This window comes from Gymnogyps californianus, chromosome 4 (genome assembly GCF_018139145.2).
Source record: "Gymnogyps californianus isolate 813 chromosome 4, ASM1813914v2, whole genome shotgun sequence".
In the NCBI taxonomy this organism is placed as follows: domain Eukaryota; kingdom Metazoa; phylum Chordata; class Aves; order Accipitriformes; family Cathartidae; genus Gymnogyps; species Gymnogyps californianus.
In genome coordinates, this window is record NC_059474.1 from 66918410 (window position 1) to 66939262 (window position 20853).

At 36.7% G+C, this 20853-nt stretch overlaps 1 protein-coding gene across 1 annotated transcript in view; it reads left to right on the forward strand.

Annotated features, from left to right (window-relative positions):
• Positions 1-20853, forward strand: part of LRBA (LPS responsive beige-like anchor protein) — a 432278-nt gene that overhangs the window by 77993 nt on the left and 333432 nt on the right. Inside the window, exons 23-30 of the mRNA XM_050895295.1 lie at positions 6003-7034; positions 8106-8281; positions 9560-9713; positions 10123-10303; positions 11596-11723; positions 12105-12212; positions 14789-14960; positions 15602-16040. Coding sequence (XP_050751252.1) covers positions 6003-7034; positions 8106-8281; positions 9560-9713; positions 10123-10303; positions 11596-11723; positions 12105-12212; positions 14789-14960; positions 15602-16040 — 2390 coding nt within the window. The remainder of the gene's footprint in view (positions 1-6002; positions 7035-8105; positions 8282-9559; positions 9714-10122; positions 10304-11595; positions 11724-12104; positions 12213-14788; positions 14961-15601; positions 16041-20853) is intronic.

Sequence of the window (20853 nt, forward strand, 5' to 3'; positions counted from 1 at the left end):
TTCTTTCTGATGTTTATGGTGGGAGTAGAAATTGCTATCCTTTTTAAGTGGATTTGGGTTTTTTTTGTGAGTGATGTTCTCCAGTAGTTCTGTACTGTCTAATTTTCTTTACCATTGTGTGTCTCCTTGCAGTTTCTTGCATTGTTCTTAAATCAACATAGATTCTCATCAGGTTGTGCTTGGATTTATTTGCCCATAAGTTTACATTGCCCGTCTGTAAAGATAAGTTGTCTGTATTGACCTTCTTGCCACTCTTTTTTTTTCTTTTTTTTTCTTTTTTTTTTTTTTCTTTTTTTCTTTTTCTTTTTTTTTTCTTTTTTCTTTTTCTTTTTTCTTCTTTTCTCTTTTTCTTCTCTCTTCTTCTCTCTTCTCTTCTTCTTCTTCTCTTCTCTCTCTCTTCTTCTTCTCTCTCTCTTCTTCTTCTCTCTCTCTTCTTCTTCTCTCTCTCTTCTTCTTCTCTCTCTCTTCTTCTTCTCTCTCTCTTCTTCTTCTCTCTCTCTTCTTCTTCTCTCTCTCTTCTTCTTCTCTCTCTCTTCTTCTTCTCTCTCTCTTCTTCTTCTCTCTCTCTTCTTCTTCTCTCTCTCTTCTTCTTCTCTCTCTCTTCTTCTTCTCTCTCTCTTCTTCTTCTCTCTCTCTTCTTCTCTGGCTTTCCCTTTCCCCCCTCTTTTTCTTTTTTCTTTTTTTCTTTTTTTTTTTTTGTAGTAGCAATTAACAATCCTGAAGAGCACAGTTAGGTTTCCAGAGTATTGCTCTGTGATGGCTTCCAAACCATTGTCTATTCCCTGTTTCAGATGAGATTGATTGTGAAATTATATTGCATCCCTGTACCATACATTGTATTTTTAACTGTTCACCATAGCTGGGCAAATATCAGCATGTTGCAAAGTTGGTTGCGTCTCTAACCTATACAGTCAGTAGAACTCATACTTGTAACTTTCAACAGGCTTAGTTGGAAAAACAAAACTGCTCAGTTTGCAATTCATGATTCACATGTTAACATTCAAAATTTAATACAAATACTGTGGTGCCTATATGACTTCAAGACAGCACATATAGGTTATTAGGGAAAACAAACCATGCAACAGGACACTATCCTAAGAGACAAAAGAGAGAAAGTAGCATGGGAAGATTTTGAATAATGAATAAATACAGTAAGTATATATTACTAATAAATACTGGGGGGCTTTGCTGAAACAGTGTCTAGTTTTTAGATTGAATTTGGTTTTGTGATTGTTTGGATTATAAAAAATAGAGAGTCTTAGATCTAGATGAAATTTTCTTCCAGCACTGAAATTTTAAATGTCTTTGAAATGAGAAGTTATGATGTGAAGGAAATAGCTTGGAGGCAGGGGGACTCCATTGTTGGCAAGGCAATAAGAACTTAAGCTATTAAGAATAACTGAAATCTTGGCTATGGCATGTTTATTAATGAGGCAGTGAAGTTGCTAATGAGGGGCCAGAAAATTTGGAGCTTTCAGTAACGTAATATGAAGTATGACATGCACATAACGATCTTGTTAGGATCATGGAGACGTGGTGGGATGGCTCCCGTGACTGGAGTGATGCAATAAAGGGATACCAGCTCTTTAGGAAGTACAGACTGGGAAGATAAGGAATGGGAGTTGCCCTTTATGTGAGAGAGCAGTTGGAGTGTGTGGAGCTCTGCCTGGGAATGAATAAGGAGCCAACTGAGAGGTTCTGGATTAGGATTAGAGAGAGGATAGGTAAAGGTGACATTATAGTGGGTGTCTGCTACAGGCTGCCTGACCAGGAAGAACAAGCAGATGAGGTCCTCTACAGACAGATACGAGGAACCTCATGTTTGTAGGCCCTGGCCCTTGTGGGCCTGATATATGCTGGAGGGACAACACAGCAAGACATAAGCAATCCAGGAGGTTCCTTGAGTTCATTGACCACTTCCTCCTCCTCCTCCAAGTGATAGAGGAGCCAACGAGGAGAGGTGTTTTGCTGGACCCTCATACTTGCCAACAACAAGGGGCTTGTTGGGAACGTGAAGCTCAAAGGCAGCCTCGGCTGCAGTGACCATGAGATTGTGGAGTTCAGGATCCTGAGGGGAGGGAGGACAGTAAAAACAATTTCACAACCCTGGACTTACGGAGAGAGGATTTTGACTTGTTTTCAAGCAAGGTTGATTTAGTGCTGTTAACCAGACGATAAACTTGGTTGGTAAGAGAAAATCTGAAGCTGCAATAGGCTTTTGTAAAGGGGATTGGCTTGGTGGCACATTGGAAGAAAGTCAGCATTACAGAACAAGAGTACATCACAGGTTATACAAACTGAGATATAATTAAATGACCATTTCTCCAAAAGTAGTTGCCAGCACTGTAGAATGTACTCGTGGAGTGGAAAGTGAGAAGCCATAAAGTAGGCTGCTTTTACTCCTGTGTATGAGTTTAATGAGACTTGCACTGGAATGATGTGTGAAAATATGGATGTTCACGCTATTAAAGATTTTTTTGAAGAGCTGGAAAGGTTGCAGGAGGGGGTCACAGGAAGGATTCTAGTCCTTCAGAATGAAAACTCATTCTTTTTAGATGGTCTTGTTACTTTTCCATCTTCTGGGCTTTTAAAAACATTGTTATAGTATGTTAAAGAAAAAAAAAACCCTTGAAAACATGGTATTTCTTCCTTGTTGAGATATTTTTAATAACTCAGAAATGCAGACATAATTAGTGACTAGAAATTGAAGCTAGACTTTCAAAATGAAGAAGGATACTTTTTTTTTTTAAGATGGTGGAATAGATGTGGAACAAATGATCCAGGGGAGATTTCATCTCTTAATTTCTAAAACCAAGGCTGGACAACTTTCTGGATGCTGTTATCCAATCCATGTTGCTGGGCTCAACGTGTAGGAAAGTGGGTTAAAGTCAAGGGCTGGGCTAGAAGATCTGGTGTTACTTTCTGGCCTTAACCTCAGTGATTCCTTGAAGTGCTAGGGGAAAGTAGCTGTAACAGAACTGATGATACGCTTTTAGAATGCATTTAAAGTTATATTCCTTGATGCTTGCAATTTACTTTAACCAGGTTGGTAATTTATCAAAGCACTTACGTAGATAGGGCTGCCAGAACTTAGAACCTTATATTGCTGTTAAAGCTTGTTGTGTTTTGCAAGGACCAATGTAAGCATCAAGTGTTGCTTGATGAAACTCTTGCAACAGTGTGAATGTGCTCTTTTTGGAAGGTGGATTTAGTAACTGCCAGCCCTGCAAAACATCTCTATGATTCATTCCATTAAGATTGAATTGTTGCTGTTATTGAACATGTTCTGTGAGTAATGTACTACTCTCCATTGCACTCAAGTTTGAGCACTGAAGAAAACCATGTTTTGTAACAGGTCCCTCCAGCCACTTTCTTGTCATCATCTTAGTGTCATCATGCCTATCCCCATTTGTATTGGGGAGAAATGGCTGCTGCAGTAATAGAATTTGACATATGTGTCTCCCTCATTTGTGCCTTTCCACAAAAAAAAAAAAAAAGAAAAAAAAGTACCATTCTCGTCTTCATCTTTGTCTTGCTTTGTCTTGGTTCAAGTGAACTAGTGAAATAAGATTTTGAGGTTAGACCTGAGACTTGTTCAACAGTTTTTGGAAGCAGTGCATAACCAGAGTAGAATCCAGGTCTCATATTTGGATGTAGCTTAACAGTGTTAAAAAAGTAAATATGCAGTGTAGTTAAAGCCTGCAAATACTATTGAGGAGTCATTTTTCCCATGTATTTTTCAAAATGAATATTGCAATAACAAGTTCTGATACTGAAGACAGAAATTAATAAAGGTAGCTATGCTATCACAGATTTGTTACAGCTATACTTGCATTGCGTAGGTAATGCGTATGCATATTGTGAGTCAGTGTGCTTTCTGGGAAGTACATGTGATAAGTTTTGCTGAAATAAACCAACAGTATTTTTATTTGTTGAATGTCTCTAGTACTTGTTGGAATAAAACTTTAGTAGTTTTGGAAATGGAGGAAGCAACAGGGAGAGAGAGAAGAGGGAAAGCTAGCTGCAGATAAGCTCAAGTTGTCAAGATTTCTTCTTCAGAAAAGTACTGATTTGACCAAAAGTAGCAGCTTTGCCTAATCATGTCTTTGAAAACGAGTTAGAATTGCAAGGGAGAGGTTATTAGCATGATCTATTTTGGGTTGCTTTTGACATCTTGACTGTGGTACAGTTCAGGAAGGAAGTATTTCTAAAATAATAATGCCCCCACACGCTCTATTTAGCAATACTCTATAATCAAATATTTAATAGATCCATTGTGACAGATGGGTGAACTTTCAGTCATTTGTAATCATTCACACTTTTTTGTTTGTACATAACTGATTTAAAACTAGTGTAGGAAGACTTTTTTTTTTAAACAGGAGGAGGAAGATATCCCAGTTCTATTACTAGAGACTGAAGTTTCATTTGAATCAACTTGAACAAATAACGTGCTTCAGGTCATGTGTTAGAATAGTACACTGCTCCTACAGTACTTTAATTTATGTTTGATTGATGGAGAAAATAGTATGTTAAAAAGCTAAGGCTGACAGTACAACCTGCCAAGAATATTCGTTTTTACCTTTGTTCTTTCTTTGCTCCTCTCTGATTTGTTAACTATAATTTCTTGTACCTTTTTAACCTGTCAGGTTAGTTTTTGACTTACATGTACCGTTTTAAGAGAAAATATTCCTACTGACTAATCATCACTTTGAATACCATGTACATGGAATTTTTAGATGAGATCCAAATGAATGAGTTTAGTATGTAAGAGAATAAGAAAATGTGCATTCATATATTTAGTAAAATGTGCTGCTCTGCTTTGTCTATGGAAAATCTTTATGATAAAGAAAATGATTTAAAAAAAGTAAAACTTTCAGCTGCAGCTTGTATGTTGGGAAAATTTTGAGAACTAAGCTTACAGATAAATAAACACTTCTGTTGTAGAAGATAAATCTAAATCCTAAATAGAAAGGTATGGATAAACTAAATTGAATGACAGTGTAATAAAAACTTCAGTCTAGTGAGATTTTCTTTCAACACACAGCTATTTATTTGGGCAAATTAGTTTTATCAGTATGTATATGAAGAATTTTTCTATCTGGATTTTTTTTTAATATACCCAAAAACAATGTTATTTTTTTTCAGCTCATCCATAGGAAGGTCTTCTCACTTTAAACAGATTGTGTAGTTGTTCTGGTGTGCCTTTTAGACTGGGTGAATAGCATTCACCAGAGGAGAAGTCCTCTGGAGAATTTTAGGTATCATTTGGAGATCCCCAGGATTTTGGCTTCATTACATGCTTCTCTCTGCTCTGACTTTATGGGATTGTATTTTTTTTTAATGTAAACTTCTTGAAAGTTTATTTATCTTTGTGGATTGTTGAGCATACTCAAGGTACTAAAATGATGCAAAAGCTCAGCTATAGTAAGTGTCCCTGCTACTTGTCACAGTGTCCCCCCTTACAAAAAAATTGAGATTGTCAGCTATCTCAAATTCAGTAATTCTCTGGATGTTATGCTGTTGCATTTTTATCTGCATCCTATACAATTACATAAATGCAAGTAGCACAGTTAACTCTAATTACAGATGACTGTAATTAGCCTAGGAAATAATGCAAGTGTTAACTACAAATATTAAACTTTAAACATTTTCTTTTACTAGAAAGAAACATTCTTCTTTTACTAGAAGTAGTCTTTAAAACTCTTGAGTACTTCTAGTAAACATTTAATTTCCTGTCCTTAGGATCAGTCTAGGATTTTTTGACTCTGGTATTACTTTTTTTTCTTTTCTTTCTTTTGGCCAGGAATAACAGGTACACTTAAGAAAAACTTACTCTCAGTTGAAGTGATCTCCAAAGTGAAATTATTTTTTGTCATGAGGACAGTACCCAATATAAATTTGTAGTATAACTTTGTGATTTGAGCAATGACTTTTTGGTTTTTTTCAGAGAAAACAGTCATTAATATGTAATTTTTAATGTACTTTCAACTGTGTTCCTTTAGGTAACTTTTGAAATGCACAAAGAGAGTCTTTCTCAAATGTACAGGGAGTACCAAGGGAAAGGAGGTGAAGGGAGTGGAATACATTCTTCAACTCCAATTAGAACAATCTCTGGAGCTAGCAAAGAAGCTGAAACCAAGGGAAAGCAACAATATTTGGAGTTAAAAGAAGATGCTACTGCTCCTTCCTGCATTATTGATGATGATATGGAGTGCAGTACTGAAAAAAAAGAGACAGATACCTCATCAGATGGTGACCAACAAACTCATTCAGTGTCTAATCATAGGGAGGAGTTAGAGGGGGAAGACAGGGATACAGCACAGGATTTAAAAGCAGTGCCTTGTGCGGAATTTTCTCCAGAACCAGAAGCAATAAAGCCCAGTGTTTCAGAAATCAGTACTGGAATAGCTGAAGCAATTGAAGATTCTCTGAGCAAAGCTGACGAGCTTGTGGAAGAAACAGTAGCTGTCACTGCTGCTTCTTTAGCAATGCAAACTGCTTTGGAAGGAGAAATTCGTGAAAGTCCAGAAACACTGGAAAAATCAACTGTAGATGTGGAAGATGAAGATGACTTTGTTGATTTGAAAGAGGAGAGTAGTATGCCTTTACCTTCAGAAGAGTTTGCAGAAACAAACAAGGAACGTAGCTCTAATGAAAGCAAAGTGACAAAGCAGGAAAAAGCAATAGAGAAGCAACCTGAATCTGTGCTTTTAAAATCCAAAGATACTGAAGGTGTGGATGGGAAAAACCAAGAACTGACTTCTTTACCGGAAACAGTGAGTTCTGCAGTTCAAGAAGTAGCGACTCAACTGGATTCAGAAGGGAAAAAGAAGCTGGAGGAAGAAAAGATTCTTTTTAGTGAAACCAAAACAGCTGAAGAAAATGCAAATGCACATGTGTCAGAGCCTGCTGGAGCCTCTGACAAAAGAATTGCCAAGCTTGATGTTTCTAGTGTTGCATCAGATACAGAAAGACTGGAACTGAAAGCTAACACATGTCTAGAAGCACCTCTGCCCCCCAGATCCGTACCTGAGGTAAATTCTACCTGTCCTTCATCTGTCTAGCTTAAAAATAAAAGGAAGTTCTTGTTTTATGAGATTTTTTAAAAAGTGTGCCTCTACACATTTGGGGGATTTTAGTGTGTGGGGATTTTGTGAGTTATCTAAAGAATACTTTCAGCTCTTGATTAAAATAGCCATAATTCTTGCTAATTTGTTTACTGAGAAGTCTCTAAGATTTTATTCTTTGTTCATCCATTTATGGATGCTGATGGAGACTGAGTATTTGGCTAGATGGACACTTCACCTGTGTTGGTACTTCTGTTCCTAAGTTTGAAGAATTGAAAGAAACATTTATATATTCTGAGAGGATTCTATCTAGAATTTCTTCTGCTTCTTTACTCAACCTCCTTTTTACTCTTTTCAGTCTGGTCTCTTATAATCTCAACTGATATAATTATTGAGAAGTGAACATTGCTTGTGCAGAAAAAAATAGCACTAAGTTTCTTTCATATCGTGATGGAACTTGTGAAATATTTTTTACACTAGCTACTCTGCAGGTACACTATGTATATATATTTGAAACTATAAAATTTGATAGGATTATCACTCCATCATGTCAGCCTACCTTTTTTGTGCAAGTGTAATTTAAAACTGGGCTTCTGTTGCATGCTGCAGTGCTCCACCCCTCTAGTCTTTAGTTTCCAACTCTGCTTTTCATGGTTAAATAGTCATGTATCTGAGTACTTCCCTTCTGCAGAGATGCCTGCTAATGGATGCTCTTCATTCTGCACCGTTCTTCCTTAAAGGAGGAAAACCACTGTCTACAGCAACATATACTCCCCCTGTGGTAAGGTTGGGTTGCTGCTTGTGTATGCCTAGACTGAAGGTGTGCTGGTGCAGCTGTAGACTAGTTTGTAGGTTTGGTATATCCAGTAAATAGCATTTGTGTAATAGTTTTAGCTTTATTTGTCACGATGTACACTGTCTAAACTTGTTGAATATCTAAAATCTCAAGTGTATTAAATGCATTTCAGTGTATGCCATGGCAACTAATAACCACTGTGGTGTGGTTTTTTTTTTTTGGTCTGCAAACTGCGTATTCAGACCTCAAGGCAGCAAGATTCTTCAGGACAAGAGCTAGCTGCTACATCAGATGGGCAGAGAAGAGACTCTAGGTCAACTGTGTTCCGTATTCCTGAGTTTAAGTGGTCACTGATGCATCAGCGCTTGCTCACAGACTTACTCTTTTCCATAGAAACAGATATACAGATGTGGAGAAGGTAAATTTCTATGCTTTATATGGAATGATCTAGACTGGCGTTTCAATTATAATTAACTTGAGATTTTGTTGAAACTGCATCAGAGTCACTCTTTGACTTTGAATTTTGCACATCTGGTATTTTACTCATTATTTAGTAGCCTTACTTATTTTGTGACCTATACCCAAATATTCTCAGACTTTTTTTTTAAGACTCTTGACAGACATAAATGTGTATTGGTTGAGGGCCTGCACCTATATTTTAACTGAAATTCTGGCTACATTTAAGTCAATGTCAGTCTTGCTGTTGATTTTTATTGGACCATGATTTTCATGTTCCTAATGTATGTAAGGGCCTGCATCTTTTATTAGTATCTAAATATGGACTAAAAAAAAAAATAATCTATCCCAAATAGTATTTATTAATTCTGCATTTACACACACTATGTTGCTGCTTTGATAGGGTTCTGTGAACACAGAGATGTTCTATGCATTTAAAAATAAACTTGTAACAGGGATCTCGTACGTAATCATCAGGATGAATTTAGTAAAAAAAGGAAACTTTGAAAACAGTGGTAATTCTGCATTTTAATGTTAAGATTTAATAAATAAGAGTGGTGTCTATTATTAGTGTGTAGGTAGTGAATGTCAAATTTAAATTGAACCATATAGCTGTACTGACCTGATAAAAAGCAATGCAAGGATGAAGAAATAGAATATTTAAGTGATTAAAACAATTTAAGCTGAGGTGAATTTTTGATGTGATTAAATTAACCTCTCAGGACATCATCAGATATAGCTAAAATATATTTTTAGTTTAGGTTCGTTTTGAAAATCTGTTTCCATGTTTAACACCTATTTAAGTTTTTGTGTTTTGTTGATTTTTAATTTCTCTGAGAAGCCCTTAGTATTTGCTTTATTTTTCCAAAGATTTAGGTTCAAATCTAGTTCACAATTCAGGCAACTTTATTGTATTGCTTGATACAGTGACTTTTGCTATAGCAAGTAATCATACACCAGCCTATAATGTATCTTTATCAAATCTTTATCAAATGTATCATTTGTATCAAATGATGATTAACACACATCTTGATGTTTTTAGCAAGCTATGATCTGGAGAGGTTTAAGAACAGAAAGGAAAGATAGTTTTAGGCTTAGATTAAGGTACATCAGTTGACCCTTACAGTCATGTGTTATTTGCTGCCTCGCTGCTAACTGTCTCGTTTCAGTTTTATGAAAGCATAAAGGTGCTAAAATACCACAAAAATAAAGCTGTATTCTGAATGGTTTTTTTGGACAGCCATTCTACAAAAACTGTGATGGACTTTGTGAATAGCAGTGACAATGTCATATTTGTGCACAACACAATTCACCTCATCTCTCAAGTGATGGACAACATGATCATGGCTTGTGGTGGTATATTGCCATTGCTTTCTGCTGCCACGTCTGCTACTGTAAGAAATTTCATTTTTATTTGAGAATTTATCTCTTGTGGGAGGATCCTTTCTTTACGCAGTGTATTAACTATTATAATCTGTCCTTTTGGGAAACAGGAGTGTGTGTGGGATATTTCCACAAGCATCTCTTTCCTCCATTTGCTACCTCCATGCTTTCCCTAAGATAAATTGAGTGCCTGCCCTCTTTGTCTGAAGACATAAAAAGAAGTTATCTAGCTTCATTGTCCCACAGTGGTCTGGAATGGGATTAAATCCCAATACTAATGATTGTTCCTAGAATATGACTAATTACCACTTTTGAATGTGACTGAAAATGGACTTCCTGCATACATTTTTCTTCATTTAAGTTGTAGGAATATCACCTTTGTGAAGAAGTAAATGTTGCTTTCAATTTTTTTCTGCGTAGCATGAATTGGAGAATATTGAGCCAACTCAAGGACTTTCAGTAGAAGCATCTTTAACATTTCTCCAGAGATTAATCAACCTTGTGGATGTGCTAATTTTTGCAAGCTCTCTTGGTTTCACTGAAATTGAGTCTGAGAAAAATATGTCATCTGGAGGAATTCTGCGACAATGTCTTCGTCTGGGTAAGCAAATAAAACCACTTAATGAGCATAGGAGCTTGCTGTTACTAAATAGTTAGCAATTGTTAGCTTTATTTTTTTCTGTCCTTTTTTGTTAAATCAAGATTAAATTTAGTCAAAGAAGTGTTGGGACCTTTTACTATTTTACTATTACTGTATTCTGCAATGCATATACATGGAGTTCTTTTCCTCTTTAAAAAGTTTAAATAAATTAAATGATTAAGTTTGGTAGCCTGACTGTTGTGGATGCAAGTTTTCATTTTATCCATGAAGATATTTCTTTTGCCAAAGTTCCCCAAATAGTCAAGGCTAAGAATATAACAGCTTTAAGAAAAAGAAATTTTGTACTATATACAAAAACATGAACCTTTACAGTACTTAGAAAAGAGATTTAAATCTTGAGGTCAGTAGATGAAGGTATGGTGAAAACTAGAGATGTAAATTTCTAGAGAGTAGGGTTCAAATTGGGCAGTAGTTGTATCCAGTATTATAGTATGCTTGCATCAAATTGGATTGAAAGAAAGTGGTCATTACCTAAAAAAAGTAATGACTATTCTGGAAAGGAGAACATACAAGATCATAACTGGGTTCAGTTAGTTAATACAGGAGGAGAGTATTCATGCTAGTTGCATGCTGTAAGACTTTTTGTAATGAAAAGTTTAATTTGCATGAGTGCCAGAGCAGCTCAGAGCCTCAACAGTAACTAGCCTTCCTCTCCCTTTCTAGGCAATTAAAACTTTGTGCAGGTAGAACAAGATTTATGGGATGCAAACAGGTATAGAGGTGGGGTAGTCCTTTTTTCCTTTGAAAATAATGTTAGAAGATGAAACAGGTACAATTGTGAAGCTAAAAAAATAAATCGTGTAACTTCAGAATATTTAGTCCAAGAGTAACAGAGCATTGTGAAGCAAACATTGTCATTTGTTTCACTAGTGTATCACTTGTCTTTCTTCCTTGCTAGTCTGTGAAATTTAGCTGTCTTCGCTCTCCCCACCCCATGGTTGTATGCATGGTAAAATTTCAATGAGGGATGCTAACTTACTCACTTTGAAGTATCCATTAGATATAGCATACATGTTCTAATACTTTAGTATTAATTATTAGTTAAAAACTATTAAAGAATTTTGAGCATTGTTTTCCGACTGTTTAAACTTTATGGAAGCAAAATATCATTTTACTGATGTTCTTAAACTTCTTAGTTTAAGTGATAAACAGAAATGTATTATACATCTCTGTAAGGGATATAGACAATACTATTTCCTGAAGTAATTCTAAACATTTCTTTTCCCTTCAAGTATGTGCAGTAGCAGTAAGAAATTGCTTGGAGTGTCAGCAGCATGCACAGATGAAGCCTATTGGAGACATTGTGAAGAACCAAAAAACAGTGCAGGGCTTTATAGGAACAGGGAAGTCTGCAGCAAAGGCAAGTATAAGACCACATTCAGGAACACAAAAGTCAGTAATTATTACTCTGTACAGAGAGAGAAGTCTTTTAATTTATGTCTGCACCACTGATACTTTAATAGAGCTGAAGAGCATGAACACTGGAAATCCTGAAGTAGTTTTTCCAAAATGTGAATTTAACACTTACATATTTAACCTTCCACAGTCAAATAAATCTGTCACAAGAATTTGCCAGATTTTTTTTTCCTTTGAAGATGAAATGCATATCTGATCTTTGTGCTGTAGTTATGACAGTATGATGTACAGTGGGTGATTGTACACACTTAATGATTCTTGGTAGAATGCTTTTAAAAACAGAATCTGAAACAATCGCCCTTTTTTTTTTTTTTTTTTTTAATAGAGTCCGGTGGACCTTGTGACTGGTGGCATTTCTCCAATACGAGACCATGACAGACTCCTGCAGGATATGGATATTAATCGACTTCGAGCAGTAGTGTTCAGAGATATAGTAAGTTACAAATAATGTTTTCTTTGTAGCTAGATTTCTGCATATATCTGTTTGCTGAACACTTGCTATGTGTTACGCAGTTTGGCTAAATTGAATTTACAAAAACGGAATACTACTCACAGGAATTAGGAACTCATAATACTCTGCAGCTGTTGTAGTGTTTGGGATTGGAAAGAGGGAGAGGTGAAAAATCGCTGCCTGCTGCTCAGGCTCTTTGGTGTGTTCCTAAGAGCTGATTCTCTGGAATTCTGCCTATTGTATATTAAATATGTTGTGTTTAGTACAAATACATACTTTCACATGCTGTACATAGACAAACTGTTTATGTATACTACGTATCATAAAGATGTTTATGTATACTTTTTGAAAAATGAGTATCTTTCTAGCTAATTAGAAATTAGAGGTCATCTCTAATTCCTTTACTTCCCCTCAGAGGAACCAATTTGTGTGCATATGCTGTAAATATGCATGTGTTTTTTAGTCTTGAATTGACTAAAAATATCTTTGCCCTACGTCAGCAACTTTATAGCTGATATTGAGGAAATTGAGATTGATTGCTTAAAAAAACACCTCTGTAAGCAAATACAGCAGCTATAATGGCTATGAGTCATTGGTGGCCACAAGCTTGGACACCAGAACTTATTTTACAATAATTGGACTATTTAGCAAGTATAATGATTTACACAGTGACTTTCGTTCTATCCAGAATAGTGAAGGATCTTTGGTTTTTATCTTTACAGCAATTATTGATTGAAACAAGCTTCTTTCAACCCCTACTTCAGTATCAGTGTGCAAAAGAGTAACAGGAAGTGAATCTTCCATACTGGTGGCAACTAAAATAATCCTAATGATGCAATCTTCAAAATCAAGCACATTTTGTGAACTCATTTTTTCTTTTAAAAAACCCAGTATACACACACAACCTCTGCTTTTTTTGCATATCTAATCCACCAGGTTTTCTGTTTCACAAACAAATATAAAATTATGTAGTAACTCTGCTTTTTGGCTTCTGTGTTGAGCTGTGGAGAAAAAAAAAAATCCAAAATAGATCTTTTAAAGTCTATATCTGAGATGCTTATACTTGCATCTAAATATTTTATGTTTGATTTGCATGCAGTTTCTTACATTGTGTTCAGCGCACAGAATTGTGATTGGCATGATTTGAACCTGTATAAGAGGAACTCAGATGGATTCCACTTAACCACCAGTAGCAATACTTTCAGTAGTACATGAACTTTATTTCAAGGAGTTGTACAAACATAGCAGAAAGAATAAGGAAGGGGTAGTGCTAATTCACTGGATCACAACTTTATTAAGTACAGTTGGAAACTGTCTTGCAAAAATTCATATAGCAAGAAAATTCTTTATAATCCTTACCATTGTAGGGGACTTTCATCACTGTGCTTGCCTGATGCTAACCTGTTACTAGCTTACTATTTCTGTCTTGTTCTGTGAAACAAGTACATAGGATAAGGGTTACAACAAGTTACGGATTTGGGTCGAGCCGAGGGGAATACAGGTTGTTTTTTCAGTGTAACAGATAGGATCCAGCTATGTTATCTAGTTCTTAATAGAGAATTTCTCATAAACTTCTCCCAGTATAGCTTATTACAGAACTCTTCATGGAATGTGGAGCTTCAATAGGCACTACAATCATGATAAAATGAGCTTTATATTTTAACTTACTTTCTTGAACTGCTCAGGGGGAAAAAATTGAATGCTACCTGAGCCCTTAGGTAAATGAGGGGAAAAAAAGCCCAAACACCCTTTCTCTTACTGATTGGTCAGTGAGGATCCAAATATTCAGTTCTCCTGTGATCTCAAAGTGTACAAAGCTTTTCTTCTTTTGACAGCCAAAGGGGACAGGCTTGGGCTAAATCATAATGTCTAGTCAGATCTGGGATGTGGCTCTTGCCTCTGTTTCACTAGGAGTGACTGAGTACTCTGGGGAGGTACCTGGCATAGTTAATATTAAGAGTGGGTTTTAAGATTTTCTTAAAATCTCTTCATAAAGTTACAGCTGTAGTGCAAATGCATATTTGCCAATTCTTGTTCAAATTGTACATAGTACAGTCAATCCATCTGGACAATCTGATGATCAAATAAAACCTTAACACTGGTTCTGGAATTTATTCCACTTCCTTCATTAATATGTAATAGTTTATAAATACTTCTACAGTTTTGTTGAGTATACTTGCCTGGTTGTACTTCACAGCAAATGCTGTTAATATCTTGGCACATTTGAGGAAACATAATAGAGAAAACACCTGTAAATAAATAAAGGGAACCTAGTCCCTGCACTAATTTGAAGCATGTAGTCAAAACACACAACCTTAGTCAAAGTTGTCATATTTATAAATGAAAAATGAAAGGATTAGTGCCACTTGAATACAATTGCTGTATTCCCTAGCTTTATAGGTGAGACAAACTGTGACTAGAGAATATTGTTCTTCCATTGTTGACATATCAACTTACTCTCAGTCTGTTTATGGTAGCGCTGGGCATACTTTGCAGAAAAATAAACATGCTGCTGAAATTGTAATGGAAAAATCTGTGTGTGTGTCCTTTTTTTACAGGAGGATAGTAAACAGGCTCAGTTTTTGGCTTTGGCTGTTGTGTATTTTATTTCTGTGCTCATGGTTTCAAAATACAGAGATATCCTGGAACCCCAGAATGAAAGACGACCGCCAAACCATAGCCAGTCGTTCAAGGAATCAGAGAATGAAAATAATGAAACTCCTGCTACAGGTGAACTGTTAATTTGGCCAAAAGAAATAATGTGGCTTACGCATTTTAAAATTCTGTAGAAGTCCATGTGAAATTGTATATAAATATGTGCATTGTAAGCACTTAAACAACATTATAGTATTCAATTTGCCTCAGTATTTGTGTGTATCTTCTTCTGATCTGAGAAGAACCTAATCTATAGCTTGATTTTGCTGTGTAGAGGTGGTTAATCTCACTGAAGTAGCTAAGTATTCACGAATGCTTGTTGCAGAAACCTTACTATTTAGCGTAAGGTTAAGTATGCATAAGGGTAGGCTGGCAGCTTTTTGTTTCCACTGTAAGACTTCTTTCTCCTATTCTTCTTTAGGGCAATCAGTTTTCATTCTTTGACTATTAAGTCAATATCTTCTATTTCCTTGTCTCAATTTTTGGATGTTACGACTTTTCAGGCTTCTCAGAAATTAGAAGGAAATTTTTCTGTTTTAAATTTCCTATTAAATACTTATAGATAATGTTAAATCTCTAAGTAGGCAAGAGGAAATACTTATAGCTGTGTTATTTCACTTGTCACCTATTGGTGTTACTTCTTTAGGAGCAATGTGGTGAATGCAATTCTGTTAATAATGACCTTAAAATGTGTTTTCTGTTTTTGGTATGAACAGATGTGGAAAACCTATCTGCTGCTCTCGGTGCTTCAGCCTCCACTGAAGATTCAGAAAGTACAGTATCTGTACAAAGAAGGGATTCTGGTCTTGGGGAGGAACCAGCTTCAGGGCGAACAAACAGTTCTGGTAGTGTTGCTGAAGCAGGACCTCTGAATGTCAGTGCAGGTCCAGATGCAATCAGTGAAGTACTATGCACGCTCTCATTAGAAGTAAATAAGTCTCAGGAGGGCAGAAGTGAGACAGGAACTGTGGATAGTAAGCCTGCAGCTTCTGTGCCAGCTGCAAAAAATGTCAATGTAAAGGACATCCTCAGAAGCTTGGTAAGCACACCAGCTGACGGGACTGCAGTGGATGCTGCTCTTCTGCCACCAACCTTCCTTGGAGCTCTTCGCGATGGAGCTGCTGAGCAGCCTGTACAGTTCCATTCCTTTGACAGGTAATGTAACTTCTAAAATATTTGGGCTATTTCATTTTGCTTATGATATCTGTAAGGAACAGAAAAATTCACACTTCAGTTTGCCAGATGTCACGTACAGTGTCATCTAGTACTTAATATGATCAAGACGCTTTGATTTACAAGTAGAACCTTTGACTACAAAGTCCACCGACATCACATAGGTTCATCAAGAAGGTACACTCTGCAATTCATGGGATGCTATGTTATGCTACAAAAGACTATGGAGATGAAAAATGACTGGTGATTGGGTGATACTTGAAGGTCTTGAAGCCAGCACCTCTTTACAAGAGTTAACTCTGCTGTCTCCGTACATGTTACAACTCAGAAGTAATATGGTAAGAGGGCCAACAAATTGCCTAGAAATGACTGCAAGAGTAAAAGAAAAGATTAAGGGTGTAAGCTGTTCTTTTGTCTTTCCTGTTCTCCTATTCCTAACTGCAGCACTTGCAGATGAGTGCTACTGTACTGTGCATATTTAGTCAGTTTTAAAGGACTCGGGAAATAAAATGGACATTAAATAACTTAAAGTAACAATGTGTAGATTAGCTTGTGTATTGATCACAAAGCTATATCTAGTTTCTGTTACTGTGGGCCTGCAAAAGAATGCTGGTTTAATAATAGTTACAAATGGATCGAAAACAATGGAGTAATCATCTAGGTGTCCTACCTATAGAATATTCCCATATTCTTTTACGAAAATGCATCTGTGTTCTGCCTTCTGGTGCTAAAGGCCTACTTTAAATCTTTCAGGCTTCATTCAGTAGATATATCTCTAAGCTGTTAGATTTGCTTTGTTGTTATAATAGCTTTTAAAATTTTGTTTCATTTTAATAAATATCTGCCTTTCTTAATACTTAAATGCTGCAGTGGATTTAAAATGGAGCATTCCTGCTTTGTTTCTCTTTCTTTTCCTTTTAGACTGAAGTCCCTCTTTCCTGACAATAATTTTGGTGTCCCTGACATCTCAGTCTCATTAGCTCCTTATCTTTTCCCAAGTATAGTAGACCACATTGTCTTTTACTACACTTACTGACTTTTACCTCTCCAGGATTCCCAAAAACAACAAAGAAAATAAAGAACGAAAGAAAGAATCCCATAACACTTGAATTCCTGCCTCTAGAAAAGCCTTAGTCATATCCAGAAATGCTGCAGTTGATCTGGTGCAAGGGGATCCCTTGTTACCATACCAGTATCTGATCCTCTGCTTATTCCTGAACTTCCTCTGGCTCTGATGTCTTTGCAGTCTATGGCTGCCTTGCTCAAACTAGCAAACTTAGATGACCCAAGAAAGGAGTGCAGCTCTGCCAGGGGTATGGATGCAGCTGTCATAACATGTCTTCTCAACTCAGATTGCCATATCACTAGTGGGGTAAGAGATGGTGGTGGTTGTCTGGCTAGATTAGACACAAATGATGTGTGCTTGCATTTGACCCCCTTGCTCTTGTCTCAAAGTAAATACTGTGTTCTGCTTGTGATGCTAAACAGGAGAACTTGTTTTGGGAGCGGTAGGATGGTGGAGGCAGAGGGGGAAAATTAGAAGAGGGACACTGAATTAGAACTTGTCACGCCTCTCTCCCTGCTGCTGCCCAAGTGCTTTTAGCACTTCCCTATTGAGGCCTCTCATTGCTCTTTACAGCAAGTGGGCAGTTGATGTGAAATAGCATAATGTTTTAGTCTGTGACTAATGTTTTTCCTCAGGAAATTCTTATTGTTCATTGCTGAGTGGTAGAGATTTGAACCACAGAGTAACATTTGTCTGGAGATCTGGTACAGAAGTGCATGTTGCATTTAGGCATTATTTTTTAGCCATTGCTAAAACTGAATGTTTTGTGCTGCCTGTGAAAATATGATTTGAATTGGTGTAAAGTAGGTTAACTAGACAGGAAGTAATTGGGCGCTTGCAGTCCTGATATCTGACATAGGTAGATTATGCCTACAAAACCTTCTTATCAGAGGAAATGTGCGATTTAATTTGATAACGTGTACACCAATGAAATACTGGGCATCGGCAGCAGCCCTTCAGTCACTTGCAGTTCTGTGTTCTTTTTTCTGTATAGTTACAAAGTCACTCAAATAACAAAAAAAACCCTTAAATTGCAGTGTGTTTTGTAAAGCAAGTCACTGAAAAGTTGAACTACTTGCTGTTTTGCCCTTTTACTTTTCCAGTGCTGCACTGTCCCAGATGGACTCTTCTCTCCTTTTCCCACCTCTGAAGTGCCAGCCATTTGTAACCACAACTCTCAACATTCTCTCGCTTAACCTTGAGACATAATTACTCTATCGGATACTGAAAGGAAGCTAGTCTGTTGGAGGAGTATATACAGAGGAGTGAAAGGGGTGCGTGGACTGAAGCAGTAGACAGCACTGTGCTTGTGAATGGAAGAGCAGGGGGCAAGGGGTTTTGTAGGGGTTTATGTAGCTATGTGGAATGCTCCACAGTGATAACTTGCGGGTATTAGTTTCCTATGACTTTTTGTGTTTAGTGGGTGGGGCTACATATGTGAGGAAAAGGTCGTGAATTAGTATAAAATATTTTGTCCTTCAGCAGTTGCACGTGACCTCAGTATGTCAGTGGCTCTGTGTTTCCAAGTGGCTTAATTTTTAATTTCCTTGGTTTTGTGGGTATGTCAGGTAGACAAAAGTGTACTTAACGATGTAGAATTCTTACCTCTAGTCAATTATCATCTGCTAGTGACATACAGTCTTGCATCTATGGTAAATACGTTGATCTATGATAAGGCATGTTGCTTACTAGCTAATAAATCAATTAATCAAAACGATAGAATAACTGTGTGTATGAAATGTTTATATTTAAAATTATATAGACAGGAAAGTTTCATGACCACTTGAAGGTGACTGTATCTTTAAATAGTGCGACTGCTTAAAATGCAAGTTTATGCTCTGAAATGACACCTGGTGACAACAGTGGGAAGGAATTGTACCAGGGAAAGAAAAACCTTTTTACAAGAAACTGTAATAGAGTTGGAAATAGTAGCTCTTATCTCTGAAGTAGACAAAAATACTAAGGTACCTTGGGAAAGTTTGGAAAAACGGGCTTTGGGATGCTCTCATTTTCTATGTCTGGTTTACATTTAATATATTGTTTGATGGCAAACACAAGTTCTGTGAGTTAACTTTTTTTTTTTTCTTTTTAAAGACACTTTGTTAAAAGTTGTTCCCATGTAGCAGTTTACCAGTGGGGTATCTCTGGGAATTTCAAAGCATCTCTCTGATCCTGCATTTATCTCAGGAATGCTGTGTCAGAAATCAAAACTCTCCTCATATCTTAAGGATTATCAACTTCCCAGCCATAGCTGGAGAGTATACAGTAACAGCTATGTGAGTGAAACCTTACTGAAAGGCTGCCAGGTTGCAAGCCTTTGCAAACAGCTAGGTGTATGTGTTCATTCCCATGCCAAAAATCTTCCCCTTATCTTATGTGAAGATACAATCTTGTGATTAGTGGGTGCCAGGGGTTTATCATGATAAAGTTCAAGACTTGCATTGGCTTTTTCCCAAGATCCATAGGGACATGGATTAATGTTCCAATTTCAGTATGTCCTAAAACAGCAGTTTACTTATTTAGTAGTAATCTTGTAGAAAAAGAGGGGAGGCTAATGCAAGCAAATTTAAATAAAACAGAAATAAAAATAACCAAAGCTTAGGATAAAAAAAAGAGATGACATTTCTCTTCAGTTAGTCTAATAAAACCCATAACCAATCACTTGCCATTTTTACTGTGCAATTTAAAATAAAACCTTGGTCTCTCCTGGCTTCTACTGCTCTTTGTGGAAACATTCAATAATCATGTCATTATAGGACGCTGATGCTGAGGGTTCAGAGGAATATAGGCTCTTAAATCATGGTCTTGTACCATAGAGCTTAAATTTGCAGCTATGCTGTAACTTACAGAACAGATATGTTAATAAACTTGCTTATCTTTTTGGAACATCGTCTATAAGCTGCTTAGTTTGGCTCAGCTTATGTTTACACATTTGTCAGTCAGTGGCGTGCATGTGCCTTTGTAATGGTTGGTTGTGGTATTTCGGTTAAATTTAACCGAAGTCCTTTTTTTATATGGAATGAATACATTTTAGACTTCATTGATTTGGGCCTCAAATGTAAAAGGAATAAACTCATCGTTGACAAGATTAAGTCTACCAGGTACAGGTAGAGACAGAATATGAGAATGGGGGATCTGTAGATCAAGGTGCATATGCTGTGATGAGGAGCTCAGCTCTTTTGGCACATTAACAATTTGCATTGTGCAGGAGCTGAAGAGGCAAACCATTTGAAGTCTTCTCCCTGCCAAGCTGATTTTAAAGTTCTCTTACAAAATTGATTGTATTCTTTTTATCATCTCTTCTCTTCCCACCCCCCCACCCCCCCCGCCCCGATCTCTCATGGTTTTGAGAGTCTCTTATTCTTCCTTTCTCCTTGGGTATTTCAAAGGAGACATAAGAGAATGGATATTATCTACAGACAGCAGAGCCCATAGAATGACAGTGACATGGCAGGCTGCTTTCCTGGCTCACAAAGTAGTGGTAAAAATAAGTCTCTGATCCTCTTTATTTGTCTTTTGCTCATTGCGTAGGAGCCCTGCAGTGGGTATCGTTCTGGTAGCCTGGAACAAGACTGACTTCTTTTGGTTTTGAGTTAAAACCATTATCCCATAGGGAAACAGACAAACTGTCACCTGTGTTGCAGTTCAATGCTAAAAAATGGAATTCTAAGAATTAAATCTGTATAAATTCCTGTATGTCAAGAGGAATTAGAGCTCATGTAAGTATTT